This window comes from Drosophila serrata, unplaced genomic scaffold, assembly GCF_035046125.1.
Source record: "Drosophila serrata isolate PLE 108 unplaced genomic scaffold, ASM3504612v1 contig_276, whole genome shotgun sequence".
NCBI lineage: Eukaryota > Metazoa > Arthropoda > Insecta > Diptera > Drosophilidae > Drosophila > Drosophila serrata.
The window spans coordinates 9,394,880-9,418,610 of record NW_028257174.1 but is presented as its reverse complement, the minus strand read 5'-3'; the positions used below and the strand labels follow the sequence as shown (position 1 = coordinate 9,418,610).

The following is a 23,731-nucleotide window of genomic DNA, read 5'->3' as shown; positions in this document are numbered from 1 at the left end:
CTTACAAAAACTAGCAAAGACCAGCTTTCGGAATTAAAATTGATGATATTTTGGCCAAGTTATGATATTTTAAAACTTTGATTTGTCAAAGAAAATTATCACATAAAAATATGGATAAATATAAATAAAAAATTATTCACGACCCAAAAATTCGAGATCTTAAAACCATATAATGGCAAGAACGCAAATGATTGCTAAAAGTTAATATTTAATAAGTTTAACCATTAAAATCCTGATAAATAAATAATAAAACATTGAAAAAATAATAGAAACTAGATATTTTGTCTTAATTAAGACCGATTATGCATAAGACATAATATCTATACATCGCAGTTAAAAAATGTCGATTTATATATCGACTTTCGCTTCAGTATATATACATATGTTCTGACATTCCTAGGGTATAATTCGGCCCACTCCCGTCTTGCATAAATAAGCCACTACACCCAAACTAACAAACACAGAAACTTATGAGGCAACTGGTTCAGTTCAACTTGACATAACATTTTTCATAAAAATTTAATACAAACATTAAATTTACAAATATATATATATATAAAAACAATTCACAATCACATATAAATTTTTATCATTTTTGTTTTCGGATGTTAAATATTTCGATTTCGCTATATCCTTCCTCAAAATAAGTTTTAAAATTTACTATTTAGTCCAGAGCAAGAAATCCAAGATCAAAGTTCTTGTTGGTACGCATTACGTGTGTTTGCAGCAAATCGTCTCATTAATCGATCAATGAATCAATCAGCTACGACTTGTGGTTGGCGGACTTCTGTGTTCCGTTCTTGTATTGGGATTAATATCATGCATTCCCCTAGACCTCCTTGGCGGCGCCGCAGCGCCTGCGCAGTGAAACTCGATCGCATCAATATCATTTGTACTCTCTATGTAAAATTCGTTTCCATGAATTGTGCCTTTCTTGTAGACTCGATCCTCTTCGGAATTATCATCCTCTTCTGTGTTGTTGTCCTCCTCCTCCTCCTCATCTTCCTCGCCGCCTCCATTGTTGAATATTAATCGAGCCTCGCTGGTCCGCTTGCGCTTCTTGCTCGCTATCTTCCTGTACCGCACCGAGTTTCTGGTCACATGGTTGCTATTGCGCTGCAGGATGCGAATTGGGGAGATAATGGTGAGCATTATACATACATCTTCTTTAAATAATATTGCTTACCTGTAAAACAGCAAATATTATGGAGAATATTGTGATGATCAGCAGACAAATGGCCACCGCAATGGCCGTGATGGCCGTCAGCGGCGAGTCCAGTCGCAGGACAAACTCATTGCCATTACCCTCACTGCCCAGGGCTCGAGCGGCGTCCGAGGTGTATCCGCTCTTGTAGGCACCCACAACAGTGCGTCGCTTGCCGCTCGTTGAGGTGGACTTGCACTCGCCTGGAATATGGAAATTAGTAAATGAATATTCAAACACAGACCAGAATTCAATTCCTACCAGTTTCCGCATCGCAATGGCAGCAGGGAGCTGGCGCCGACGTTGATGAGGAATTCTCAGCTACATTGTTCACCGTCTGATTTGGACAACAGGACACACACTGGCTGTTCAGCTGGTCCAAGTGGAGCGGTGGAGCACAGGCCTTGCAGGCAAACTGACCGGGCCCAAAGCAAGAGCGGCACGAGTCGTGGCAGGTCTTGCACGTGGCTGTAGTTGAGTCGTAATACTGCGAGCTCAGGCATTCCATGCACAGGCCCCCATCGAGCATCGAGTGCGGGGGACACGAGGTGCAGGCCAAGGGTCCGGCATCTGGTAAGATATATTAGTTAATTATAGACGCTATTTGCTATATCCAATTAACTCTCCATACCGTTGCATGTCTTGCAATAATGATGGCACTTCTGGCAACCAAACTCCGACTTGTAGAAACCCTCGGGACACTCGGGATGACACTCGCCAGCGGCTAGTTGCCAGCCAGTTGGACATTGAACGCACTGGTTGCGCCTTGGCCCGCTGCAGGTGTGGCAGCTGAGGTAGCATTTGGCGCAGATGCCGCGGTCGCTGTAGTACCTATAAAGCCAAATTAAAGTTAATTAATGGGGTTCTAGGGGTATCAGAAGTCGATTTAAACTTACCCATCGGCACAAGTGGTGCGGCATTCGCCGTTCTGAAGCTCCAAACCCTTGGAGCAGTTGCTGCAGTTTGTCCGCGAAACGCACTGGCTGCAGGTGTGCAAGCATGGCGAACAGACACCCGCAGTTTCCATGAAGAAGCCATTCTGGCAGCCACTCACACAACGGCTTTGTTCCAGCAACTGATTCGGAGGGCAGGACATGCAATTCGTCTCCAAGTTGCCGTTGCACGTCTCGCAGGATGCATGGCATGATCGACACACGCCATCGGCTTGGCTAAAGTACTCAGCTGCAAGGAGCAGAGAGTGATTAAATAGGAACATGAGGTGAAGGAGGTTTCAGCTTCCACTTACCTTCATGGCAGCCTTCGCTGCCAGTCACAATACACTTGTCTCTCTTGGTCAGCGTCCAGTTTTCAAGGCACTCGGAGCAGGCGCCACCATTGCTGGTGCAGGTCTTGCAACCGTCCTGGCAGGGCATGCACTCCAGCCTCTTCTTGTCCGCATAGAAACCGTCGGGACAGCTATTAAGGCATTTATTTTGCCAGGCATACCGACTCGGCCGGCAAGTGATGCAGTGTTGGTCCGTGGGGCCATTGCAAGTGGCGCAAGTCGAGTGGCAGAAGGCACATCTTGTGTATGAATAAATTGGCTTTAGTTCCTTAAAGTTGCTAGCTTTGAGGAGCTACTCACTTGTTATCCTCCGTTTCGTAGGTATCCAAGGGACAGGCCGAGTAGCATTTGTTCTCGTGCATAACCAGATGATGGTCGCAGCTGGTGCAGTACTCGGGATGATCCTGGCAGGAGGCACAGTTGGGCTCGCAGGGCACGCATGTTCGGTTCCGGGTATCTGTGTTAATTAAAGCAAAAGATGGGTAAGTTGGAAATCTTATTTAAACTATAACTTATTTGTGTGGAAGTTATAGGAATTACTTTGAAATTGACTACCTTACTTCCATCTCTTTCTATTTCGAAAGGAAATGTCGATATATCTCGGTATCAACTTACTTTCAAAATATCCATCGGGGCAGACTTGCAGGCAAACCGCCAGATCGATGACATGCAGATGGGCGGGGGCGCAGGTGAGACAGCTATCGGGTCCTGCGCCGGCGCAAGTCTCGCAGGTATCATGGCAGGGCCAGCAGATGCCCACTTGGTTGGGGAACGAACGCGGCGGACAGCGGCTAACGCAGGTGCTGTGGAAAACAAGAAACAAAATCAGTGATTTCCTTCACTCTGGACACTTCTCTCTCTCTTACTTGTCCAGCCGGTAATGACTACAGGCCACACACTGGGTGGGACCACGACCATAGCAACCGGAAGAATCGCACTCGGCATCGCATGAATGCAAAATCGTCAGCTTGCTGCCGGCCCTGGCATCGTTGGTTGATGACATCAGTTGGGTCACGGAAGTGATAGGTGCTGCTGCTTCTACTGCAGCGGAAGAAGTGTTCACATTGTGGCCATCTAGCGTGGCCGTGGCTGGCTCTGGATTTGATCCGGCACTGGTGAAGATGTTCTGGTAGTTGAGGTAGCTAGCAAAGCTGTCCGTATTAAAGTTGCCGCCTTCGTTGGCTGGTTGGCCAATGTTCGAGGCGGATGGGAAGAGGAACGGATTCGTGTGGGAGCCGATGGGACTGCTGCGCAGCTGAGGGGGTCCGCCGCCGTTGTTGAGCAGTTCGGAAGACTTCAGGCGCATCGGCTGGCTGGAGGTGCCATAGAAAATTAGCTGCCATTTGGAAAGAATGCCAGGCTGGTTGACACGCCGGCGCCCGCCATTGATCACTTGGAGGGTCCAGCGTCCCTCCGCCTTCTCGCCCCAGAAGTGCACACTGAGGAAAGGCCAGTCGTCGAAGTTGGACTTGACAATGTCGCGTGGTCGTTCGAACAGCAGGGTACTGGTGGTTCCCATCGGCGAAGTAAGCAAAATCCGCAGGTTGCCGCGTGGGAAGAACCGCAGCGTTATACGGCACTGAACATGCTCCAGGTATCGCACCTCGTTGATGGTGCCGGCGCATCCGTTTACGTCCATGTGCGTGGCGAGCGTGTAACCATAGGAACCATCAATTTTACGATCCTCGTTGTTCTCCCGCGACTTGCAAATGTGCTGCGGCGGCACCGATGTCCACTGTTCCGCCAGCGAGACCATTGCACCGGCATCCATCAGTCCATATCCGAACTTGTGACTATACTTGCGCCTCACACCGTTTAGCGTCCATCCAGCCTCCTTTTCCAAGGGCGCCGGTCGCGATGTGTACACCACCAGATATTGCATGTCACGCCACGTCAAGTCTGGATTTGCTTCCAACGCTAGGGCACAGATACCAGCCGCCAAAGGCGCCGATGCAGATGTACCAGTATGCTCCACGGTGCAGATGTGATCAGGCCGCAAGCGTCCGTCCATGTCGACTGTGGCCACGCTCTTATCATGCCCGGGTGTTCCAGAGCTGTATGTGGTGGCCAACGTGGAGGAGCACTCCTCCAAATACCATGGCTTGAAGCCTGCCTGCGTGGCACTCGATATGGAGAGGGTGAAGATAGAATTGGTATAGCCGTCGCAGTTGCAAGAATCGGTGTAGCGACCGCCATTGCCTGAGGCCCACACGAAGATCGAGCCCTTGCCCTGGCGTCCGCTGGTTACACCATAAATGAATGCTCGGCGGGCCAACGGTCCGGGTCCGTCGACTGTGGAGCCATCATCCTCCGGGCCCCATGATGCGCTATAAATGTCAATGTGGGCGGGATTCAAGCTCAAAGCCTGCGCCTCCACCACGTCATTGACCTTGCCATCCAGCATTCGAACTCCTGCAATCAAATATAGTTTGAAAAAAGAGTTCCTCTTAATCTTTAAGCCGGAATACTTACCACCAATACTGGCATTGTAGGCCACACCAACTCCACAATAGTTATTAAAGGCCACCGCCGCCACTTCCCCGGCACACCTGGTTCCATGCTTGTTGTCGCCATTGTCCTGGGGCGTGGGATCCGAATCATTGCCATTTATGTCAAACGAAGCATCTGGATCCTGAGAAGAGTGAGAATTTGTTGTTATTGTTAGCATCTATAGTCTTCTGTATGTGAACTTTAAACTTACATAGTTCTGCGCCAGATCTGGGTGATTGGTTTGGATGCCATCGTCCAATATGGACACGACCACACCCTTGCCCGTATAGCCCTTTTGCCAGGCGGGACCCACATTCATATCCAGACCATCTTTAGCGCCACCGTTCTGTTTTGTCAAGTGAATATAAAACAATGAATAAGTAAACAAAATAAAGATCTGGCTACGTATATAGTGCAATGATGGAATATCTTATGGTTCTTCATGATTAGTACTAGTGAGAGACTTGTGGACAATATTATATTATATGCATCGTTAAATTGAACAATTTAAGTAATTTCTTTACATATGTTTAAAGTATTATATGTTTATAAATACAAATTCTTGAAGTTACTGCTAGTAAGACATATTTTGTTAAAATTTCGAAATGAAAATTCTACTCTAACCACATACATATGTATATATATTTATGGAATGTATGAAGCATGCATTTAAGTGAGAGATGATCACATACTTTACTCACCAGATACCACTGTTCCTTAAACAACGGATCCGGAAATATGGAATGCGAACTAACATCCCGATACTCCATGCGTCCCGAGTGCCGAGTGTCCAGCGACAGGGACGATGTGTCGGAGGCGAATGAGAGATGCGGATTCGGATCGACAACGTATTCGCCGCCCGGACGCAAAACATTATACGGACTATAGGTGGGCAGGCTCTGGTAAGGACCGTCGCGCTTCTGCCGCACCTTCTCGTGCTGCTGCTGCATCCATTTTACCTTTACAAATATATAAAAAATATTAATTAATAGAAATCCTTAATGTAAGGGCATCAATCTCTCCCCACCTCGTTCTCGGCCGTAAGCAAACCCTGATGCTTTCCGCTGGAGCGCAGCGAGCGCTTAGACACGTGGTGGTGCTGGAACAGGTAATAGTCATCGAGGGCTCCAATCTAGAGAAGGAAGCAAAGCATAATGAAAGCCACAATCAGCGAATAATTGCGTTGCATAAGAGATATCTTCTTACCTGTCCTTTGTTGATGAAGCCATGTTTGGCGGCAATGAAGTCAGCTACATGCTTGCCGGAGGGAATGTTGACAGCAAACTCATTCGTGTATATCGCCTCCTCGGGAATACTGTAGGCGCCAAAGATATCGATCCCGTCGAGGTCGAGGCTATGTGGCGACTGATGATGATGCTGCTGCTGGTGATGATGGTTATGCGGGTCAACACGTTCATCATTCGCACTGGCATTTATGTGAGTATTTTCATAATTATTAAAGTGTGCGGCGGCGCCTCTACTAATGGTCGTCTGTGCTTGTGCTTGACCCCCATCGCCTTCCGGCGCTGCACCGCGGCGTGGGTCACTATCAGTATGGTCAGCGGGCAAGGTTGCTGCTGCTACAGGTGCTGTTGCTCCGCTCTCCTCGTTGCTGAGTATACCACCGCCGCCGGCATAGTTCTGTGTGCCGCGGTGATCAATTTCGTTACTCCCTAGAGCACAACTACTATGTTGGCTTAGGATTACTAAAACTAATACAAAATATATACAGCTCTGTGCCATTCGGTTAAATCTACATAAATAGATCCTATTGAGTCTTGCATCTGGAGTTTTTCTGGTAGCTATCGCCTGCGCTTCTGCTGTCGCTTTCGCCTCATGGCGTTGGAGTCTCTTTCTGTGTTCGATCTTTCGATACGTCGGCTCTCCGGCAGATAGTTCAGGAGTGCCACCAGAGGACGAGCGGGGTCCTGTTCTTCCCTTCTCCTTCTCTGTGGCGAGCAATGTGCTCCCGTTATATCCTGCTGTTTTGCCAATGATGGTTCCTTTACCGCTTCCGCTGGGCCCTGTATCATCCGGCATATCTAAATGTGTTTAGGCTATGTTGGTATTAGGGTAGTTTGATTCTCCTGAAGAGTCCTTTTGCGGCAAAGAGTTCCTCCTCTCCTGTTGTCGTACTCATGTATGTATCTATTTTTCGTTTCAGCTGTTTGGCTTATCTGTGAGAGAGATGAGAAGAAATCAGTCACTGTACTCAATATGATGAGATCTCAACGAGCTCAGCTCAGCTCTCCAACTCCAAATGCAACCTTGGGCTGCTGTTAAACGTGTTGACCGCCCGCTAAGCCAAATGGACGGCGTGAATCATATATATATTCCCACTGAAATATATTATATTTATATAGCCCCAAAGCTCTCTCATTGAAGAAGACTTCAGGGGAGTTTATCACCTCCAACCGACGTCGGTTGTGGTGCTTCCCCAGTGCTTATGTGTTTGTGTGTTTACTTATTAATGGGTACCCATTGTTTTCCTGATGATATAACAGACAGAACCCACAGAACAGAACAGAATAGACCAGAACGGAGAACAGGGGAAGTGCAGCATCACCCTGGGGGGAATTACGGGTTGAATTAATGACTCAATGACTTGGACAAGGGGAGTGTGTACAACCAACTTGGAGCCATCAGTCGCAGTGGCAAGTTGTCAAACCAGCCGGAAGATTGGGACTGCGACTGGGACTGGTCTCTGCCATATATACTTATGACACGCATGGCGTATACGTAATTTGCTGTGATCGCATACATATCTTTCTCCAATCGAAATTCGGTAATCTTCCAAGTGTGGATTGATTGAACAAGATATGAGCCCGCCGGCAGCCATAAATAGTTGTTTATGCATGAATATTCATGGAACCCTTTGGCGTATTATTGAAAGCCGAAGTAAGTTCGCTGTAAAATTGCATTACTGTTTATCCTACATGATCAAATTTTCCGTATTCCAAGATTATGGGATAGTAAGAAATGGTGCTTAGGCGAAATGGAGATAATGACAATTGAATAATTTAAAACTCTTTCGAAAAAACTATAATAAGGTTACCATTTTCACTGGAACAACCCTTATTTTTCTTAAATAAAACCCAGAGCTGGTTGGAAAAAACTCAAAATCACAGACAATTTGTCTCTTTTCCCGTTCTACGCGGAGAGATTTAGACTTTGCAAAGCGAAACAAAGCGAAGAGTAATTTGGACTCTATTGTTTGTCAACTATTTCAATATTCAGAATGTGCAACATGTAACCTCACCGCACCTTGCCACACACACACACACACACACTCGCACCCACAAGCCGTGTTTTCTGTAGTCTCGGGTGTTATATACTGACGGCTTTCGCCTGCAGCGCCTGATTATACATACATGTTTGGAGAGAAAGAAAAAAAAAGTGCAGCACTGACATAACCGTTTTGATATTCCTGGTACACAATCTCACGTCCCAACTGGATGTTTTTTTGGGATATATGTATGTATGCATACTTCTGTATGTAGCGTCGTGCATGTACATACGGTATGTGCGAGGGGAAATCTATGTACGTGCCTGATGCACATGAGGCTATTTATTATCGATAAATTTGTGTACGGTTTTTCGGTGTGGTAGGTGTAGGGGTTAGCGGAAGGGGTAGGGGTGGTGGTGTGTTTGGTTCACTTTTTCGTACTTTAAGGGGCAGCACGTACATATGTATGCACGGTATGTACAAATTTATGCATGTGCCCACACATTCACGTACATACATATAAAAGTAGGCTCGAACAGATTGTGTACGGTTTCATATCAACGGTATCACACACATATTGATTCCGGTTTCTGTTTCACTGTGCCATTCGTTTACGAAACATATGTATGTGTGCACATACTTCACTTTGCCGAATCTTGGCATGACCATGTGTGTGTTTGTGGAAGTTGAGCCGCGTTCGTGCATTTGGCTCAATCACTTATTTATAAAATCGCTCACCTCCACTTAATTACCAATCTTCCACAGCAGACACCAATTTCACACTAATTGCACACGAGCAACAACAATTAAGACCCAAGCCACCTTTCATTTGAAGTGCGGGTGAGCACACACACATTCGCACTTTACGCGTCTGATAATGCAAACCTGCAAGTGTATCTGTAACTTCCTATACACATAAATAACACTACGTAAGAGTTTGCCATTTCAAATATATGTATGAATGTACATATCAATTGCACGTAATGCATACATACATTTGTATGTATTTGTATACCTACATCACTAAGCATAAAAATTGGCAACAACGACGTCGACGATTCAACAAAAATTATTTCTGACTTTATGAACGTAGGGAAACAGATCTATTACAGTCACATTTTTAAAATAAATCACAGCATTGTTATTAGCACGGCTGGTTAAGGCTTAGGTTTAATTTTATCAACGCAATCGAAACGACTGAAACTGAAACTGGGACTGAGACTGGGAATCGAAAGAGAACGCGTGCTTACCATGCGTACATAGGAACTAGCCGAACGAAACGAAAACGAACGGACTCCAAGCCGAGCGACCGAACGAACAAACGACGCAACCTCGACTGCGCTCCAGCTTAAACTGAACTTTATTTTGAAGTTAATACATATAGCCAGCGTTAGTTGTTTCTTTCTCGCTGGATTTGTGCTAACCGCATATACAAACACACTGCTCACGTACATGTTTGTATGTACATATATTGGCATCGTCGCTTGTATTTATATATGCAAGTGTGTGCATTTAAGACCTCATGAAAGCACAGCTTTTGGAGCTTTCAAAACAAAACAAAATGCAAACACATAACACGCAACCGTGCTGTAACCAAACCAATTAGTATTACGTACGCACCCATACATAGGTGCAGCGTACCTGTGTATGGCCAAATACATCTTAAGACATGTTTCTATACAAAACTTTCGTACAAGCCGAGATGTACGCTCGCTGCATACATACATCATACAAGGGTACTCGGTTATATATATGTATGTATGTTTGTATATACAAATATATGTGTATGTATGAAACCTCTTCGAGCTGACATTCAAATATGAGATACCACATAGCGAGCAGCAGAGATTTGCGTTTGCCGCTTTTATACATATGTATGTACATACATACATACAGGCATATGACCTGAAATAATTAATCTAGTCGTGCCAAAACGTCCAATGTGTGTGTCCGGATGTGTAGGAGCCTAGATTTAGGAAATCCCCAATTCCCAACGCTCATCTATGTATGTGGGGACCTACATACATACATATGAATGTTTGAATGTTTGTTAAATTATCCGCTTCAAATCAAACATTTATTGGCGGTTAGGACAGGTTATGGTTGCTCCGATGAGAACTGGCATACATACAAACAAACGCAAACACATTTAATTATCAAACTAAATGTAATTAAAATGGTATTTTTTTTATCATCATTTAATCATTTTAAAAAATATACAGCTGGTATTAAGAATAGGATTGGATGATTGAATAATAAAAAACAAGCGAGAATGTTTAATTAACATAGTTAGAACGCTTTAAAAATTTCGCTGTTATACATACATATATCTTTTTTATGTTAGCGTTTTTATTTTAGCACATAATTTTCAAAATTGTAAATATCAATTAATTCCAATTTTTGATTAGCAATGTCTATTGCAAAATGCCGAAAGACTCTTTTATTTCTATATTTCTCAAATTCTTTCTTTGTATCCATTTTAAATAGAAAATAATAAAAAAGTACGATTTCATGTATTTATTAATAAAAGATTAAAGGTTGTGATCATTAATTATGCAGTTATGATGATGTTCGTCAGGAAGATATTTATAGAACTTTTTCTTGGCTATTCCACATAGCTTGCGATTAAAATTTTAATATAAATTAATTATATTATTAAAATATGTATATATGTACATATGACTGAAAAGAATTAAAATTCTACAATATTACTTACGCTATACCAAGGTTTTTGTATTTTTGCAAGTATTTTATTACATTTAAATGAAAAACAAATAAAGGTGGTCAAGTTTTAACGATATTTTTTTAATAAAGTCTTTTTGGATAACAATTTTATCTAGTAATACGATAACAATGATATGTTTGAATAATAAAAACGCCATGAAATCCGAATAGATTTTTGGAAGCCTGATGTCTCTGCTCGCGATTACAGAGTCCTGTGGATGGGAATCGTCAATAGTTTTGATCGCCTGCAAACATAATTTGGATTAGTTCATATATTTTATATTATTAACGATTATTTAAAAAAGCAGCTCAATGGAATGGCCGCACAAAAAACCGGCAACAAACTTACGTTGATCGGTTCAAAAACCAAGCAACTTCGATCGAACAATAGTAATTTGAAACACTTCTATAGCTCTGAAGTGTTTATATAAACATATAAACATGGGTTACCTGATCACATTATAGGTTATCGCATTGCACTCAGTCTTCTATGGGACTGTTTTTGCAAGGAAGGTTAACAAATGGCGGACTTGAGAAGCTATAGTTTCGTCGGTAAATAAAGGCTTATCGCCCGACGGCTTGGCCCCAACGATGTTTATTAGGGAACAGTCTTCAAACTGAGATCACACCATCATATCTCTCACTCTGATCCATAAAACAAGTCTATAATTGGTCTCTTTTGCGGTTCGCCCTGAGCCAAGCACGATCTTTTGGGGCTTTTTGTGCCCTTGTCAACGGCATATTATACTACAGACTGATCACTGCCAAATCTTTAATGACTGTACTGGCGAAGTAACAGCGTGTTAGTTATGGAAGGAGACGAATACTAGTTTCCATCAGATGATTTCATTCAATCAGATTTTTAAAGTCCAATCCGAAATCATCGATTGCCGCCCTCCTAGGGCTGTGTCATGCGCAGGAACTTCGGTCAAATTTGACTAAAAGCCTTTCGGATTTAAATCTTAATCAACTTGTATGTACATATATACTAAACCCTTCACTTCATATTCTATACAATATACCTACAGGGAATTACCACAAGAATTAAAGAAAATATAACAAAAAATTAACTGGTTCATAGTAACAAATCTTCAAGATAAAATTTTTTTTTATAAAAAGTTTGCATGTGTCAAATTGTTGTTTCCATACCATAAATTTTAAGAATCACTGATGGATCTGGAGATTAATATATCGAGAAATAATGTTATTTACTGGGCATTCTATGTGCGTGCAAGAATATGGGGAACTTGAATGAATGTTTCTGCTTTTCCTCATACATAAATACATATCTAGAATGTGGTAAGAAATCCATCAGTGATCAAAGATCTTGTTAATAATTGATTAATTTGATGGGAAACTTTGTAGATTTTGAAGAAATAAACTTGCATTAAATAATTAATCCTCGTGGATAAGAATTGCGAAATATTAATTTGATTAAATAAATTCCATCGGCGGACAGTGCCTCGTTTTGAGTTTTGGTATTGCAAAAATCATAACAATCGAGTGTTAAACGTGTTGTACATCCTACAGGACCTTGCTTTTTAGTGCTCTAAGTAGGAATAAGTAAAAAATCCATTTAAAGCCAACTAGAATAAAATATTTTAATTATTGAACCCATTTTGCATTATTTTATGCTTACATTTTTGGCAGGACAACTATGTTTATTTATGAAACCAGGTATATTTACTAGACTAGAGACTAGCAATGGTTAGTCTGTTATTTTTTGGATGGGAAATTACTGCCAACATATCAAAAATATCCCCATGTTGCTCACCCATAATCTATATTTTGAATAAAAATATATATATTCATTTGGTTAGGGGAATACACTGCTTTTTTAAAAAAGCATTTCAATTGCGAAGGGCTGATATTCAATTTTTTTTTTACCTTGTACATATTTTTTATCGACTGTCCGGGTTTAATTTTCTTCTGTGGATTCATTTCCGTCAAAAGTTTCGCTATTTTCGAAGCACGTTCTCCATATTTTGTAGAGTTGAAAATTTTCTAGCTGTTTAAGTCACTTAAGACTGCTCTTAATTTAATCGTTTTAAAAACCTCCTCGAAGTGCACCGTTCCGGTATCCATTTTTTAGTCCAAATTCCAAAGATATCTCTTTACATTAGCTCTTAAATCGGAGCATATATAATTTATGGTAAAACAAAGGTTTTACGCTACAGAACCGATAAATATTTGCTTGATAGGGTTACTCGTTCTTATTTTGTTAATATTTGTAAAGAAAAGTAAGAGCTTAGAGTTTGTTTAGTTCATTATTTTGTTTTCTGAATATTTAGATGTTGATTTTTGTATGTTTATGTCTAATTTATATTGTTTGAGTGCTAACAACTAGGCATATTTATAGGCGCTTGTGTACTTTATTGTGACAATTAGATTTTATTTTAAAGTAAAAAAAAATATATATATTTCATGGTTTCCAATTTACATAAACAAAAAAACGTATATTGAGCATAAAAAGCACATTGAAAACATGCTAGATACAATTATTCTGCCTATTTTATGTAATTATTATTTGCTGTGCTAATGATATACCAAATTAAAGAGTTATAGCATTAAATGCTAAGCTGCCTAAACAATTCAGCATAGTATTAAGGCAGCTAAGCATTAGCAACCATTAAATCATGATATAAATATAAATTTATTGCTTTCAAATTTAAAAGACTAATTTAAAAATTTTTGGATAATATTATCTTTATAGTTTGGATTTCAAATAATATATTTTTAATTTAAGTCGCGATAATTATATTTTTTATAATGTGAGTTAAAAGTATATTAAAATCCGTTTAAGATTCATGTTTTATGTATAAGAGAACAGTTCTCTATGGTCGAACCCCCTTAGATCATGATTTCCCAAATCTTTATTTGAAAAGTAAACTTAAGGAGTCGTATTTTGTAAAACTGAAAGATTGTTAAAGGGGAAAAAAGGAAGAATAGATAATACCAGATATGGTCTGGTCTTTGATACCCTGTATCTTATATTCTTTAAATTTTTCCATAGGGATTATCAATTCTTTGTGAATTGAAACCATTTAGGATGGAGAAGAGAAAAGGTTCGGGCTATGTTTGGAGATTAGTAAGAAGTGTTTTTTTAAGATATTTGCAATTAGACCAATAATTCCCTTTTTTAATTCCCAGTTGAAGTTCTCCATAGCTTTTATGATTACAAAGAGAGATCCTTTAAGGTTGTAAAATTGCCCGTTAAAATCAATCAATGCCTGTTGATGAACGGTTAATAGAATTGCATAAGATTGCGGAAAATATAATATATAAAAAAATGTATTTATCAATGTTTAAAACCTTAACCCAAATGAGGTTCTGCATTGTCCCATTAAACCTTACCGGAAAACAGAGGAAAAAACATTCCAAGGCAAATGTTAACGTGCACCAATGAAGGCCAAGGTGAGAGGTGTAATTCTTGTCCATAAGTTTCTGGGATGCACACGGTCGGTGTCATTCACATCTCTAGCCTTGATGTGATGATACGGTGAAGAGGTGGCCGCGTCATAATAATATTCAGAAGTTTTGACAGAAGACTTGCGATGTAGATATTTGATCCAGAAACGACATACAAATTCAATGTTCCATCAAGCGATGTTCAATGCTTCACACAATTTATGCCTCTTATTATTATTCAATGATGCAATGAATTAATAAAATTATTATTATAAATTTACAAAACAATCCAGCATTTTCAAACGAATTAGCCCTTGTAAATCGAATATTCCCATTTTCAAATCTAAAAAAATACATGTCTCAGCTATAAAAGAGTTGCGATAGGTCCACATACCTAAAGCCAATGCAATCTTATTGAAGAATCCTTTGACTTGGTTATTTTACGATTATTGAAAAAGCGTAATTTGGAAATTGAGTCGAAACGAAGCAAATTATACTCTCTGTTGCCAATCACCATATATTCGGATCAACATGTTTTTAAAATAAAACCTGGTAAAGTTTATAAGAGTTGATTACATTCGTTTAACTAAAAAAAATCTTTCACAACTCGAGATATCACATTTTATATAGATAAAATACAAAGAAGTACATAATCAGAAATACATAAATTAAGTAATATAAGTTAAGTCACAAAATAAACAGATGGTCACTGGTTAAGTTGACATAGTTCAAAAAACACCCACATGATTAAGGCTCAGTTTATCTATCTGTCAAACGTTAAATGGAAATAATACAATTTTAAAACTTCTTCAGCTTTAAAAAATAATACTATGATAAAACTAATTTGGAACCATCTTCATAATTAAAAAAATAAACAAAATTGCTTCATAAGTTAAAATGCTACAATTTTGTTCCAATGAAAATGAAATCTTTGTTAATTTAACGTACATTTTCTAGACATAAATTCCCAGGCTTCAGGGGAAGATGTAATAAAAACATGCTGGTTTTTCTTTTTGAACACCCATCAATACCCATAAATTTTCTTCAATTTAAATCGTGCAAAGGTATATATTCGAACACGACTCCAACGATATGCATGCAAAACGCTGCAAGACATCACTCACGTTCACTATGAAAAACCTGTGAAAAAAATGTTATTAAGAGAATATTTTTTGAAATTTAAATGGTATATAATTGTACAAGGACAGGCGTTACCTGTTCCAGTTCGCGGGCATCGTTTTCATTCTATATTAATTGTCACATATCCCCGATTTTGTTATATCTCTCGTCCCACCAAATAATTAATATTTTCTTTACAAACTTTTAAGAATTCCCAAAAACAAAGGTCCAGCGTCAGAATTTTCAAAGTATTATTAATATCGAATCACAGTTCTTACCAAATCCCAGAAAAAACCTTTAAGAAACATAACTGGTAATGAATTACCGAACTGGTTCAGTTTTTTAACTTTCGAGTCCCCTTCGCCCAAGTTTATAATAAAATATTTTAAACTTTTGTAGATATTATAGTCTCAATGATTTGTAGATTCTGGATGGCCATAGAGTGGTGTATACAATTTTTACGCGGTTTTACGCAGTATTGTATTTGTGTCCATATGACAGCGGATACATTTATTAAATGCATGGATATATCCATAAGATATATGGATAAATAATAAAACCAGTCAGTCCGTTTTTCGGTTTATTTCAATGGAATATGATTAATATAACAAAGCTTTGTTCTCCTATAGTCTTTATAAAATAATATCTTTGCTTTAAAGGTATACACATAAAATTGCCCCAACCGTATTTTATATGTAGCCAGAGAAAAGGTTATAACAAAAATCAATGTAAAAGATGCCGATCCGAACGATTTTCGCTATATATTTTTAGAATATTAGAGAAATCAGAAAGTTCAACACCAAAATACTTTATAAAACTGAAAAAGTTAGAAATCCATCGGATAACCGAAGTTAGTTTCCAAGTCAATTAACATTTCTAATTTCTGAAATCGATTTTTATTTCTATTAGATCTGGTTTGTAAATGGACTTGGATAGTTTTAATTATTTTAATTTCCAAGCCGATTTCTTGGGTATAAGTTTACTGAATTAAAAATAAAGAATTCTTAATAATTGTAATTTTGTATCTTTTTTTTTCATATGATCAATCAATAATGATTTTGTAAGTTATGTACTGATATTATTTTTAAGATGCAAGAAAAATTTAAGAAAATAATATTAAATAATACTATAGAGTAAATAAAAACCGTTAAAAAAATAAATACAAAACAAAAAAGCGTCCGAATACCCCAGAGATGGAAATGACTGGGTCTTTTCTTGGGTTAGAATTTAATTTTAAAAAAAACCTCTCGACTGATAAAAAATCGATTTATTTACAATTGCTATGATGATTATTGAAAACCGGCGAATCTTCTAAGGCATCCGTGCGCTCGCTCCTGCGGCAGCGTATACTCACCATTTGTTAGATAATTAACAAATTAAATTGTGGGCTTTTGAATTTATCAAGTTAAGTATTTAATATTATCATTATATATTTCATTCGCATGATAGACAAGAAAAAATATATAGAACATATTATTGGAGCAAAATAGAAACTACTATTTATCTAAGAAAGTATCGTTATGATTAAATAGATGTTGGATGTTGTTTCTTGTTTTTCTTGATGGAAATAATTATTTGTTAAGTTTTGTTCTCAGCATTCATTGCATTTCTCGTCTCCTTTTTTCTCTTGAGAGGGATTGCTTGATAGTTGAGATACATGTAGACAAAATCATTGTATATTTTTTTGATTTATTGGTTTTGGGGTTGTGCAGCATTGCATAGGATTTAACGATACGATACGTTGCTCTCTCTTTTTTTTTTTTTTTTTGTGATAATTATTTGTTTTAATCATTCGACGAGGCAAACAAAAGAGAGCGATAAAGTCAAGTTAAAATCAACGTAATCATTGCCTGTGAGTAGAATACGTTATGCATTTGTTTGTCATCCTTATATAGTATGTTTATTTATGCTCTCCAGAGTGTGTCTAAAAACGACGACGTCCCCATGGGGCATTATTTCCTCCGCCATTATTTCCACGTTGATTTCCGCCTTGGTTCATATTGTTAACCCCAAATTCAAAAGCGAAGGAGTCCTAGTCAAGCAATGAAATATAATTGTTGTTCAATTGAGTGTTTTTTTTTTTTGTTTAAGGAGAGGTTTCTGTGTAACCCAATTCAAATTTAGAGGGGAGTGAAAAAGAGTCATATAATAATCCCAAATCAGATTAGAAATCAACACCACTTCCAAAGTACAACCATGTATTTAAATACACCCCGAAAAATCCATTAGGTATTATTGGATATTTAGTATGATGTTTCATACAAGTCCTTTATAAATAAAAGAACAAATTAAACACATTCAAGAAAGGGGCAATAAATGCACCGATCAGAAACATGTACAGCTTACATTTTGAAAGAGAAGTAGCATTTCCTAGAACAGTCCCTAGAGCATATATACCCGTATAATATGTTTAATCAGGCTCTAATTAGAAGATATATATATCTTTAAGGAAAGAAGTATTCCCCAATCCCACCCAGATTGTTGCATTACTTGAAATCAAAGCTCTTAAATAACAGATCTTCTTCGTTTGGTTGAATTTTCTCAATTGAGCTGCTCTTTTAGAACCAAATCTTTTGAAGAAAGATTCAGTTAAGCGCGTGCTCTTGTTAAGATGGAAAAAGTGAAATGAAATGCTAATGCGAGAGTCCAGTAAGAAGATAAGCCCACATTTAATTCACATTTTTGAATTTAAATTAAGAATAAACAAAGGATCTAAAAATGATCAAAGGTAAAAATATATAGAAGCAATAAAAATAAGCCAGGTACTTCTAATTTCAAAACAGTATGGCTCAATATGTGATCTTTGTCTGTCTCATGTTTAATAATTGAGAGCACCAAAAACAGTGTCAGCTGTTATTCTCGAGCTCTGCTCAATACTCCTGATCAAGCTTCCATCCCAAATAGACCCATTTCAGTGCATTGAATACAAAAAAAGAGTGTCAAGTTCCGGAAAGGAACTGCAACCGGCTCATAATATTCTTGATTAAGAAATCCGTTTCCTTCCATGGTGAATTGTTAAAAATCTCTATTGGGTTATATTTAGATAAGCGATAGACAGAGATACAAAGCTCTGCCACAGAAATGTGGTAAGCGAATCATTTTTAGGCAAGTAATAATTGTTTGGTTTAGAAGAACATACCTGTGCATTGGGTCCACCGCCGGGACCAGAATTTCCAACCATGGTAGAATTGTTGTTGTTATTGCCTATATTAAGATATTCAGATTAGATAATTGATGATAATGCGTTAATGCGTTAATGTTACCTCGGAACACTTCGAATGGTGAATTGCTGTTTCCACCAAAGTTGTCAAAGCTGGAGCTGTTTCCACCGCCGCCGAAGCCTTCTTGCTGATCCAGAATTGAATTCAGCTGCTGAGCCTGCATAAACAGTGTGTTCTCCTGCTGCCGACGGCGCATATCCTCCTCCTGACGGATCATGTGGTTCTGCATCTCGCCCTGATGGCGACGCATGGTCTCCTCCTCGCGCTTGCGCATATCTTCAACCTGCTTCTCGCGCATCTCCCACTCCAACTTCTTGCGCTCGTTGTCAACTTCGCGCTTTCTCAATTCTAGAAACGTATAAAAATTACAAAGCAACTATTAGATTCTTGAATGATCATTGTAAATTGTTATAAATTTTTTTTTTCGGTTTCAAGGGAACAGCAAACAAAGGACTTCTATTGAATCTTGAATTGTGGCTGCATGTAATATAATTCATCAGTATAAATTACATAAACAAACATACATAAATTAGTCATACCGATGAGGGCCTTATCCTGCACCTCGAGAAGCTGTTATCTGTATATCTTTACCAAGTGCCCACATATTATTGAGTTATCAAAAGATAACATTACTAGTTCTGATTTCTGGTGAGTAATATCCCATTAGGAGATTACACCAGGTAGAGTAAAAAATATCGAATTTATTAATACTATATCAACATTTGATACTAAAGTAATCAATATTTTGTGATAAATAAATATCCTATTAGATATAATACAGATTTGTTCTAGGTTTACGATGACTGATCATATACTAACCTTGACGCAACAGTTCCGTTTCTTGCTCATAGCGTGCATACTCCATCTGAGCCTCCAACTTGTCCTCCTCCATTTTAAGCTCTCGCTTCAGTGCGTCCTGCTTGCTCTTGTACAGATCGTGAAGTTGCTTCCACCGCGATCCATACTCGTGCTCAAACGAGTTGTGATCGGCAAAGCGAGGACCAATTGAACGCTCCTGGCAAAACTCCGGCATCTTCTTGTTCATTGTCTTCTCGGGCAACCCGTCATTGTCGTCATTCACATCCATTGGTTCGACCAGGCATGGACGGAGTGAAGCAGTCAGGAAGAAGCATTTCTCATTGCACAGTCGAAGGCAGGCGCTAGCGGACGACTTCTTTGCAAACTCAACGACACCCTCGCCAGTGTGGCGGCCACGATCGTCCACGGTGATGATGGCCCGCTCGATGGGGCCGAAGATCTCAAAGGACTTGTACAGCAGCTCGTTTGTTACATACTGGGTGAGATTACTGACACGCAATATGGTCGCATTGGGGGCGAACCGGACACGCAGCTGCCGACCCTTTCTCATCGAGCCATCGAGAGCGCGCTTGGCCTTCTCGGCATTCAAATGGTAGTCTACCTTCAGGAATGTAAAGTTCTTGTCCAGATTAGAGAAGATCTCGCCAATCTCACCGTACGGCTTAAACATTTCGCGCAGCTCATCGTCGGTAATGTCTCCAGTTAGATTGCCCACATATAGGCGATTTCGGCCAGAGAACTTAGTCTCAGCCGGCACTTCGACGGGTGGCAACTCCAAGGTGGGTCCAGCAATGCTGCGCAACCGCTGGGCAATGAAGAAATCTTCGCCACCGCGTCCACCACCAGGACCGCCGGGACCACCGCCACCACCCATGGACGCATTGTTCATGCCACCGGGACCGCCCGATCGTTGACCGCCACCACGATTTCTGTTCTCCCGCTGCTGATGCTGTTGAGGTCCGCCAGGGCCTCCTGGTCCTCCACCACCGCCGGCATTGCCACCGCGACCTCTGAATCCCTGTCCGCCGCCTTGACCAGCACCTTGTTGCTGTCCGCCTTGATTACCATGACCACCTTGGCCTTGTCCTTGATTTGCATTCTGATTCTGATTTTGGTTCTGGTTCTGATTTTGGTTCTGATTCTGATTTTGGTTCTGACTCTGGTTCGCTTGGTTTTGGTTTCCAGACTCATTGTTCTTGGCTGGAGCATTTCCTCCGTCCGGCTTTGGCGAATCGTTAACGGGCTTTTGCTATAATTTGTATTATATAAACAGTAGAAGTGGTTAGAAATATGCTTGAAGTCCCGACAAGAAACATAAAACATAAACATAAATCCCAGCCCAATGAAAATGTCTAACTGAATTACCTTTAGAAGTTAGTTAAGGACCTTAACTGAAAGACCTCAACTAAGAAGAACAAAGAAGTGAGAACAGAAATTATCTATATTCCATGAATTAACACAAAAAATACAAATTAAATAATCATTAGAGCTTAGTTTATAATTAACTGACCCGTTTTTAATAGTTAACGTTATTCAATTAGATACATAACGACACAGATGCCGTTTTGTCCAGTTAGAATAGAAAAAAAATAAAACTAGATTTTATTCAGATATAAAAGAATATTGAAGAATTTACTGTACTAAATATGCCTATAAACACCCGCATCACCCTTAGAAACCATAGCTCTCAAATAAGTAATTGTACAATTGTAAGTCCAGCCGGCTTTAGGTGAAAATTGAACAGTCAGCAAAACAGACGTATGTATGTACATATATATGTACATACAAAATGTAGATACATCCACACTAGGGAAATACAATGGACCAATTTAAGCTATTTACTTTAGTTAGTCTGTTAAGATCCTACTCATTTGACCGTGAGTGTACATCAAATTGTAGAAATTGTAAAAGTCAAGCATATAGCCCAATTACCAAATCTTAAATATCGAGGGCTTACATTTTATTTCATGTGATAATCATACACATACAAACATACATATGCACGGTTTTTAACATTTTCATAGCGCTGACTTTTTATTTTAACTAGTACAAAGTGTACTTTTCGTTAGAATTTTGCGGTTGTAGCAGTTGTTAATTTGTATGTACATACAAACATACATACACATCTCAGTGAATGCGATACATTTTTCGTATTGGTGTGTGTGGGCAAGTTCGATGCACAAGCGAGCATATGGGGTATGTATGTATATATGTATGTACATTTGCAATTAGAAATACAGTAATGTATACATAAAAATGCATAAGGTATACTGTATACTATAGACTAAAAACGTACTTGGACCAGAGGACTGACGATAAAATATAGGTTTACTTACGTTTCCAGCATTATTCTGGCCTTGGAAATTTGGCCGGTTTTGATTGCCGCCGCGGTTACGATTGCGATTCATGCCACCAAATCCACCCTTGTTGGCAAAGTTCTTATTTTGATTCGGGCCACTACCACCAGCACCGCCACCGCCACCGCCACCAACGTTAGCGCCACCCGTCACTCCACCATTCTGGGCATTTTGACTGAATCGTGCCTTCTTTTCAGATGGAGATCCATCGGAGGACTCATTCAATTTCTGGCCCATTTGCTTGCCGACATTTTTATTTACTGGATTGCGCTGCCTTTGCGGTAAAGGCGCCGTGTTCTTATCTAGCTTAGGGGCACTTTCCATTGCAAGTAATATATTTGACGACAAACTGTTTTATAAAAATTTACCGGAGCACTGCTAAATAAAGTTGAATGCACTGTCAAGTTGGAAATGGCACAATGACAAGAAAAATGGCCGGGTTGCTTTGCTGCTCGTGACGACACTGGAACGTTTGAAATGGAACAGAAACTCACGCATATGTATAGATATATTTTTTGTGCACCGTTTCCACTTCAGCTGCATTTAGCATTTTTGCATGTAGAAAATTTATTGAATTATTTATCGGTACAAAAAAAGCTGTGAAAACTTAAATTAACAATTCATTTATTTTTAAATTTAAGATACTTTAAGTATTTCCTTGGCTTACATGCCAAAATCAGAACTGATTTCTGTTTTTTATAGATTTCGATAACAAATTCAATGTATTTCCTTTGAAGAAGGTGTGAAATGTAATACAATTTCCATAGCTTTAGCAAATTCTGAATAATATAATTTATTTAAAAATAATTATAATTAAAATTAGAAAGGAAGCTAGCTTCGGCCAGCCGAAGTTTTTAATTATGAGCTTATAGGATCAAAATGAATGTCGGTGTGAAATATAATACAATTTCTAGAATTTTCTCAAATATTATATAATATAATTTATTTGAATATATGATTAAAAGCAAAACTATAAGTGTATAAAATCAGTATATTTTATTGAACATTTTAATAGAGTATTATTTATATTAATTTTTGACAATTTTAATAAAAAAAAATTGTTTAATTACAGAAAAAAAATTGTGTATATTTTTGAAAAGTTTGTCACAACATTTTATTCATTATTGTTTAAGATTTTAATGTCAAATTAAAATATATGTATAAGTAATATTACCACACAGATGCCACTGAGAATATCTAAAATACCCGAACTATGTTAATCATTCTTAGGGCAATTTAATATTATGAAAATATAACTAAAAAATAGGGTGCAATAAGTCAGCAATTTTTTTTTAATTTGATACCTTTTTTTATATTTTATTTTTTTATTTTAAAAAGTGGGTAAACCTTTTTAACAGAAAGAACTTGTCTGTTGATGCTGATATCGAATATATCAGATTTATTTTGTTATATATTTATAAAAATGTTTATTGAAGTTTTTAAGGAAAATTTTTAAAATTTTTAAGGAAAATTTATTTTACACATCCAAGTTAAAAAATCGCATAACTCATCCAAAAATGCATTAATTTTAATTAGGAAAGCTGTCCTATGTTAGATTTTATTAGGGTAAAAAATCTGCATATTCAATATAAAACTTAAAAAAAATTAAAATTTAGTCGATTTTTAAAAATTTTCACGATATAAAATATAAAATTTATAAAACTATTATTATTATATTATAAAATTTTGACAAAATTAAAAAAAAAATTTTGTTTTCGGATATGGATAGAAAGATTCCCCTATTGATGCTGATCAAAAATATATATGATTTATAGGGTCGGAAATGACTCATTCGCAGCATAATAACCCTCTGGCTATCATAAAATATAAACCTCGTAACCTAGGTAATATGTTCACACATATTACAATTTTTAAAGT

General features: G+C 38.6%; 2 protein-coding genes across 10 annotated transcripts; both read right to left on the bottom strand.

Annotated features, from left to right (window-relative positions):
- Window positions 1–483: 483 nt before the first annotated feature.
- Window positions 484–9,703, bottom strand: Fur2 (furin-like protease 2). Of its 8 annotated transcripts, none has more exons than XM_020949486.2 (15): window positions 9,456–9,703; window positions 6,186–7,156; window positions 6,007–6,111; window positions 5,672–5,938; window positions 5,191–5,325; window positions 4,962–5,121; window positions 3,356–4,901; window positions 3,105–3,292; window positions 2,790–2,946; window positions 2,451–2,728; window positions 2,101–2,386; window positions 1,836–2,035; window positions 1,466–1,774; window positions 1,187–1,407; window positions 484–1,116 (listed from the first exon to the last, which is right to left on the bottom strand). In XM_020949486.2, the coding sequence occupies exons 2-15, from the start codon at window positions 7,017–7,019 to the stop codon at window positions 760–762; spliced, it is 5,043 nt and encodes a 1,680-aa protein (XP_020805145.2). In that variant the 5' UTR covers window positions 7,020–7,156; window positions 9,456–9,703; the 3' UTR covers window positions 484–759. The 8 variants fall into 8 exon arrangements, with proteins under 8 accessions (XP_020805145.2, XP_020805148.2, XP_086692421.1 ...); XM_020949489.2 differs by having other exon boundaries at window positions 5,681–5,938; XM_086836295.1 differs by having other exon boundaries at window positions 5,681–5,938; window positions 9,465–9,630.
- On the bottom strand, window positions 9,465–22,337 carry nonA (no on or off transient A). 2 transcript variants are annotated; one of them, XM_086836298.1, is made up of 5 exons: window positions 21,833–22,331; window positions 19,497–20,745; window positions 18,720–19,025; window positions 18,596–18,660; window positions 9,465–11,174 (listed from the first exon to the last, which is right to left on the bottom strand). In XM_086836298.1, the coding sequence occupies exons 1-5, from the start codon at window positions 22,175–22,177 to the stop codon at window positions 10,965–10,967; spliced, it is 2,175 nt and encodes a 724-aa protein (XP_086692424.1). In that variant the 5' UTR covers window positions 22,178–22,331; the 3' UTR covers window positions 9,465–10,964. The 2 variants fall into 2 exon arrangements, with proteins under 2 accessions (XP_086692424.1, XP_020805130.1); XM_020949471.2 differs by lacking the exon at window positions 9,465–11,174 and adding an exon at window positions 16,846–17,488 and having other exon boundaries at window positions 21,833–22,337.
- Between the last annotated feature and the right edge of the window lie 1,394 nt (window positions 22,338–23,731).

Coding starts and splice junctions, on each gene's coding strand:
- Fur2 (XM_020949486.2), bottom strand. CDS start 7,019: ATGCCGGATGATACAGGGCCCAGCGGAAGCGGTAAAGGAACCATCATT. Junction 4,902..4,961: donor CTACAATGCCAGTATTGGTG/GTAAGTATTCCG, acceptor ATTTGATTGCAG/GAGTTCGAATGCTGGATGGC. Junction 2,387..2,450: donor CAGCGAAGGCTGCCATGAAG/GTAAGTGGAAGC, acceptor TGCTCCTTGCAG/CTGAGTACTTTAGCCAAGCC.
- nonA (XM_086836298.1), bottom strand. CDS start 22,177: ATGGAAAGTGCCCCTAAGCTAGATAAGAACACGGCGCCTTTACCGCAA. Junction 18,661..18,719: donor ACCATTCGAAGTGTTCCGAG/GTAACATTAACG, acceptor ATCTTAATATAG/GCAATAACAACAACAATTCT. Junction 11,175..18,595: donor GCGGTGGACCCAATGCACAG/GTATGTTCTTCT, acceptor TTATGTTTGCAG/GCGATCAAAACTATTGACGA.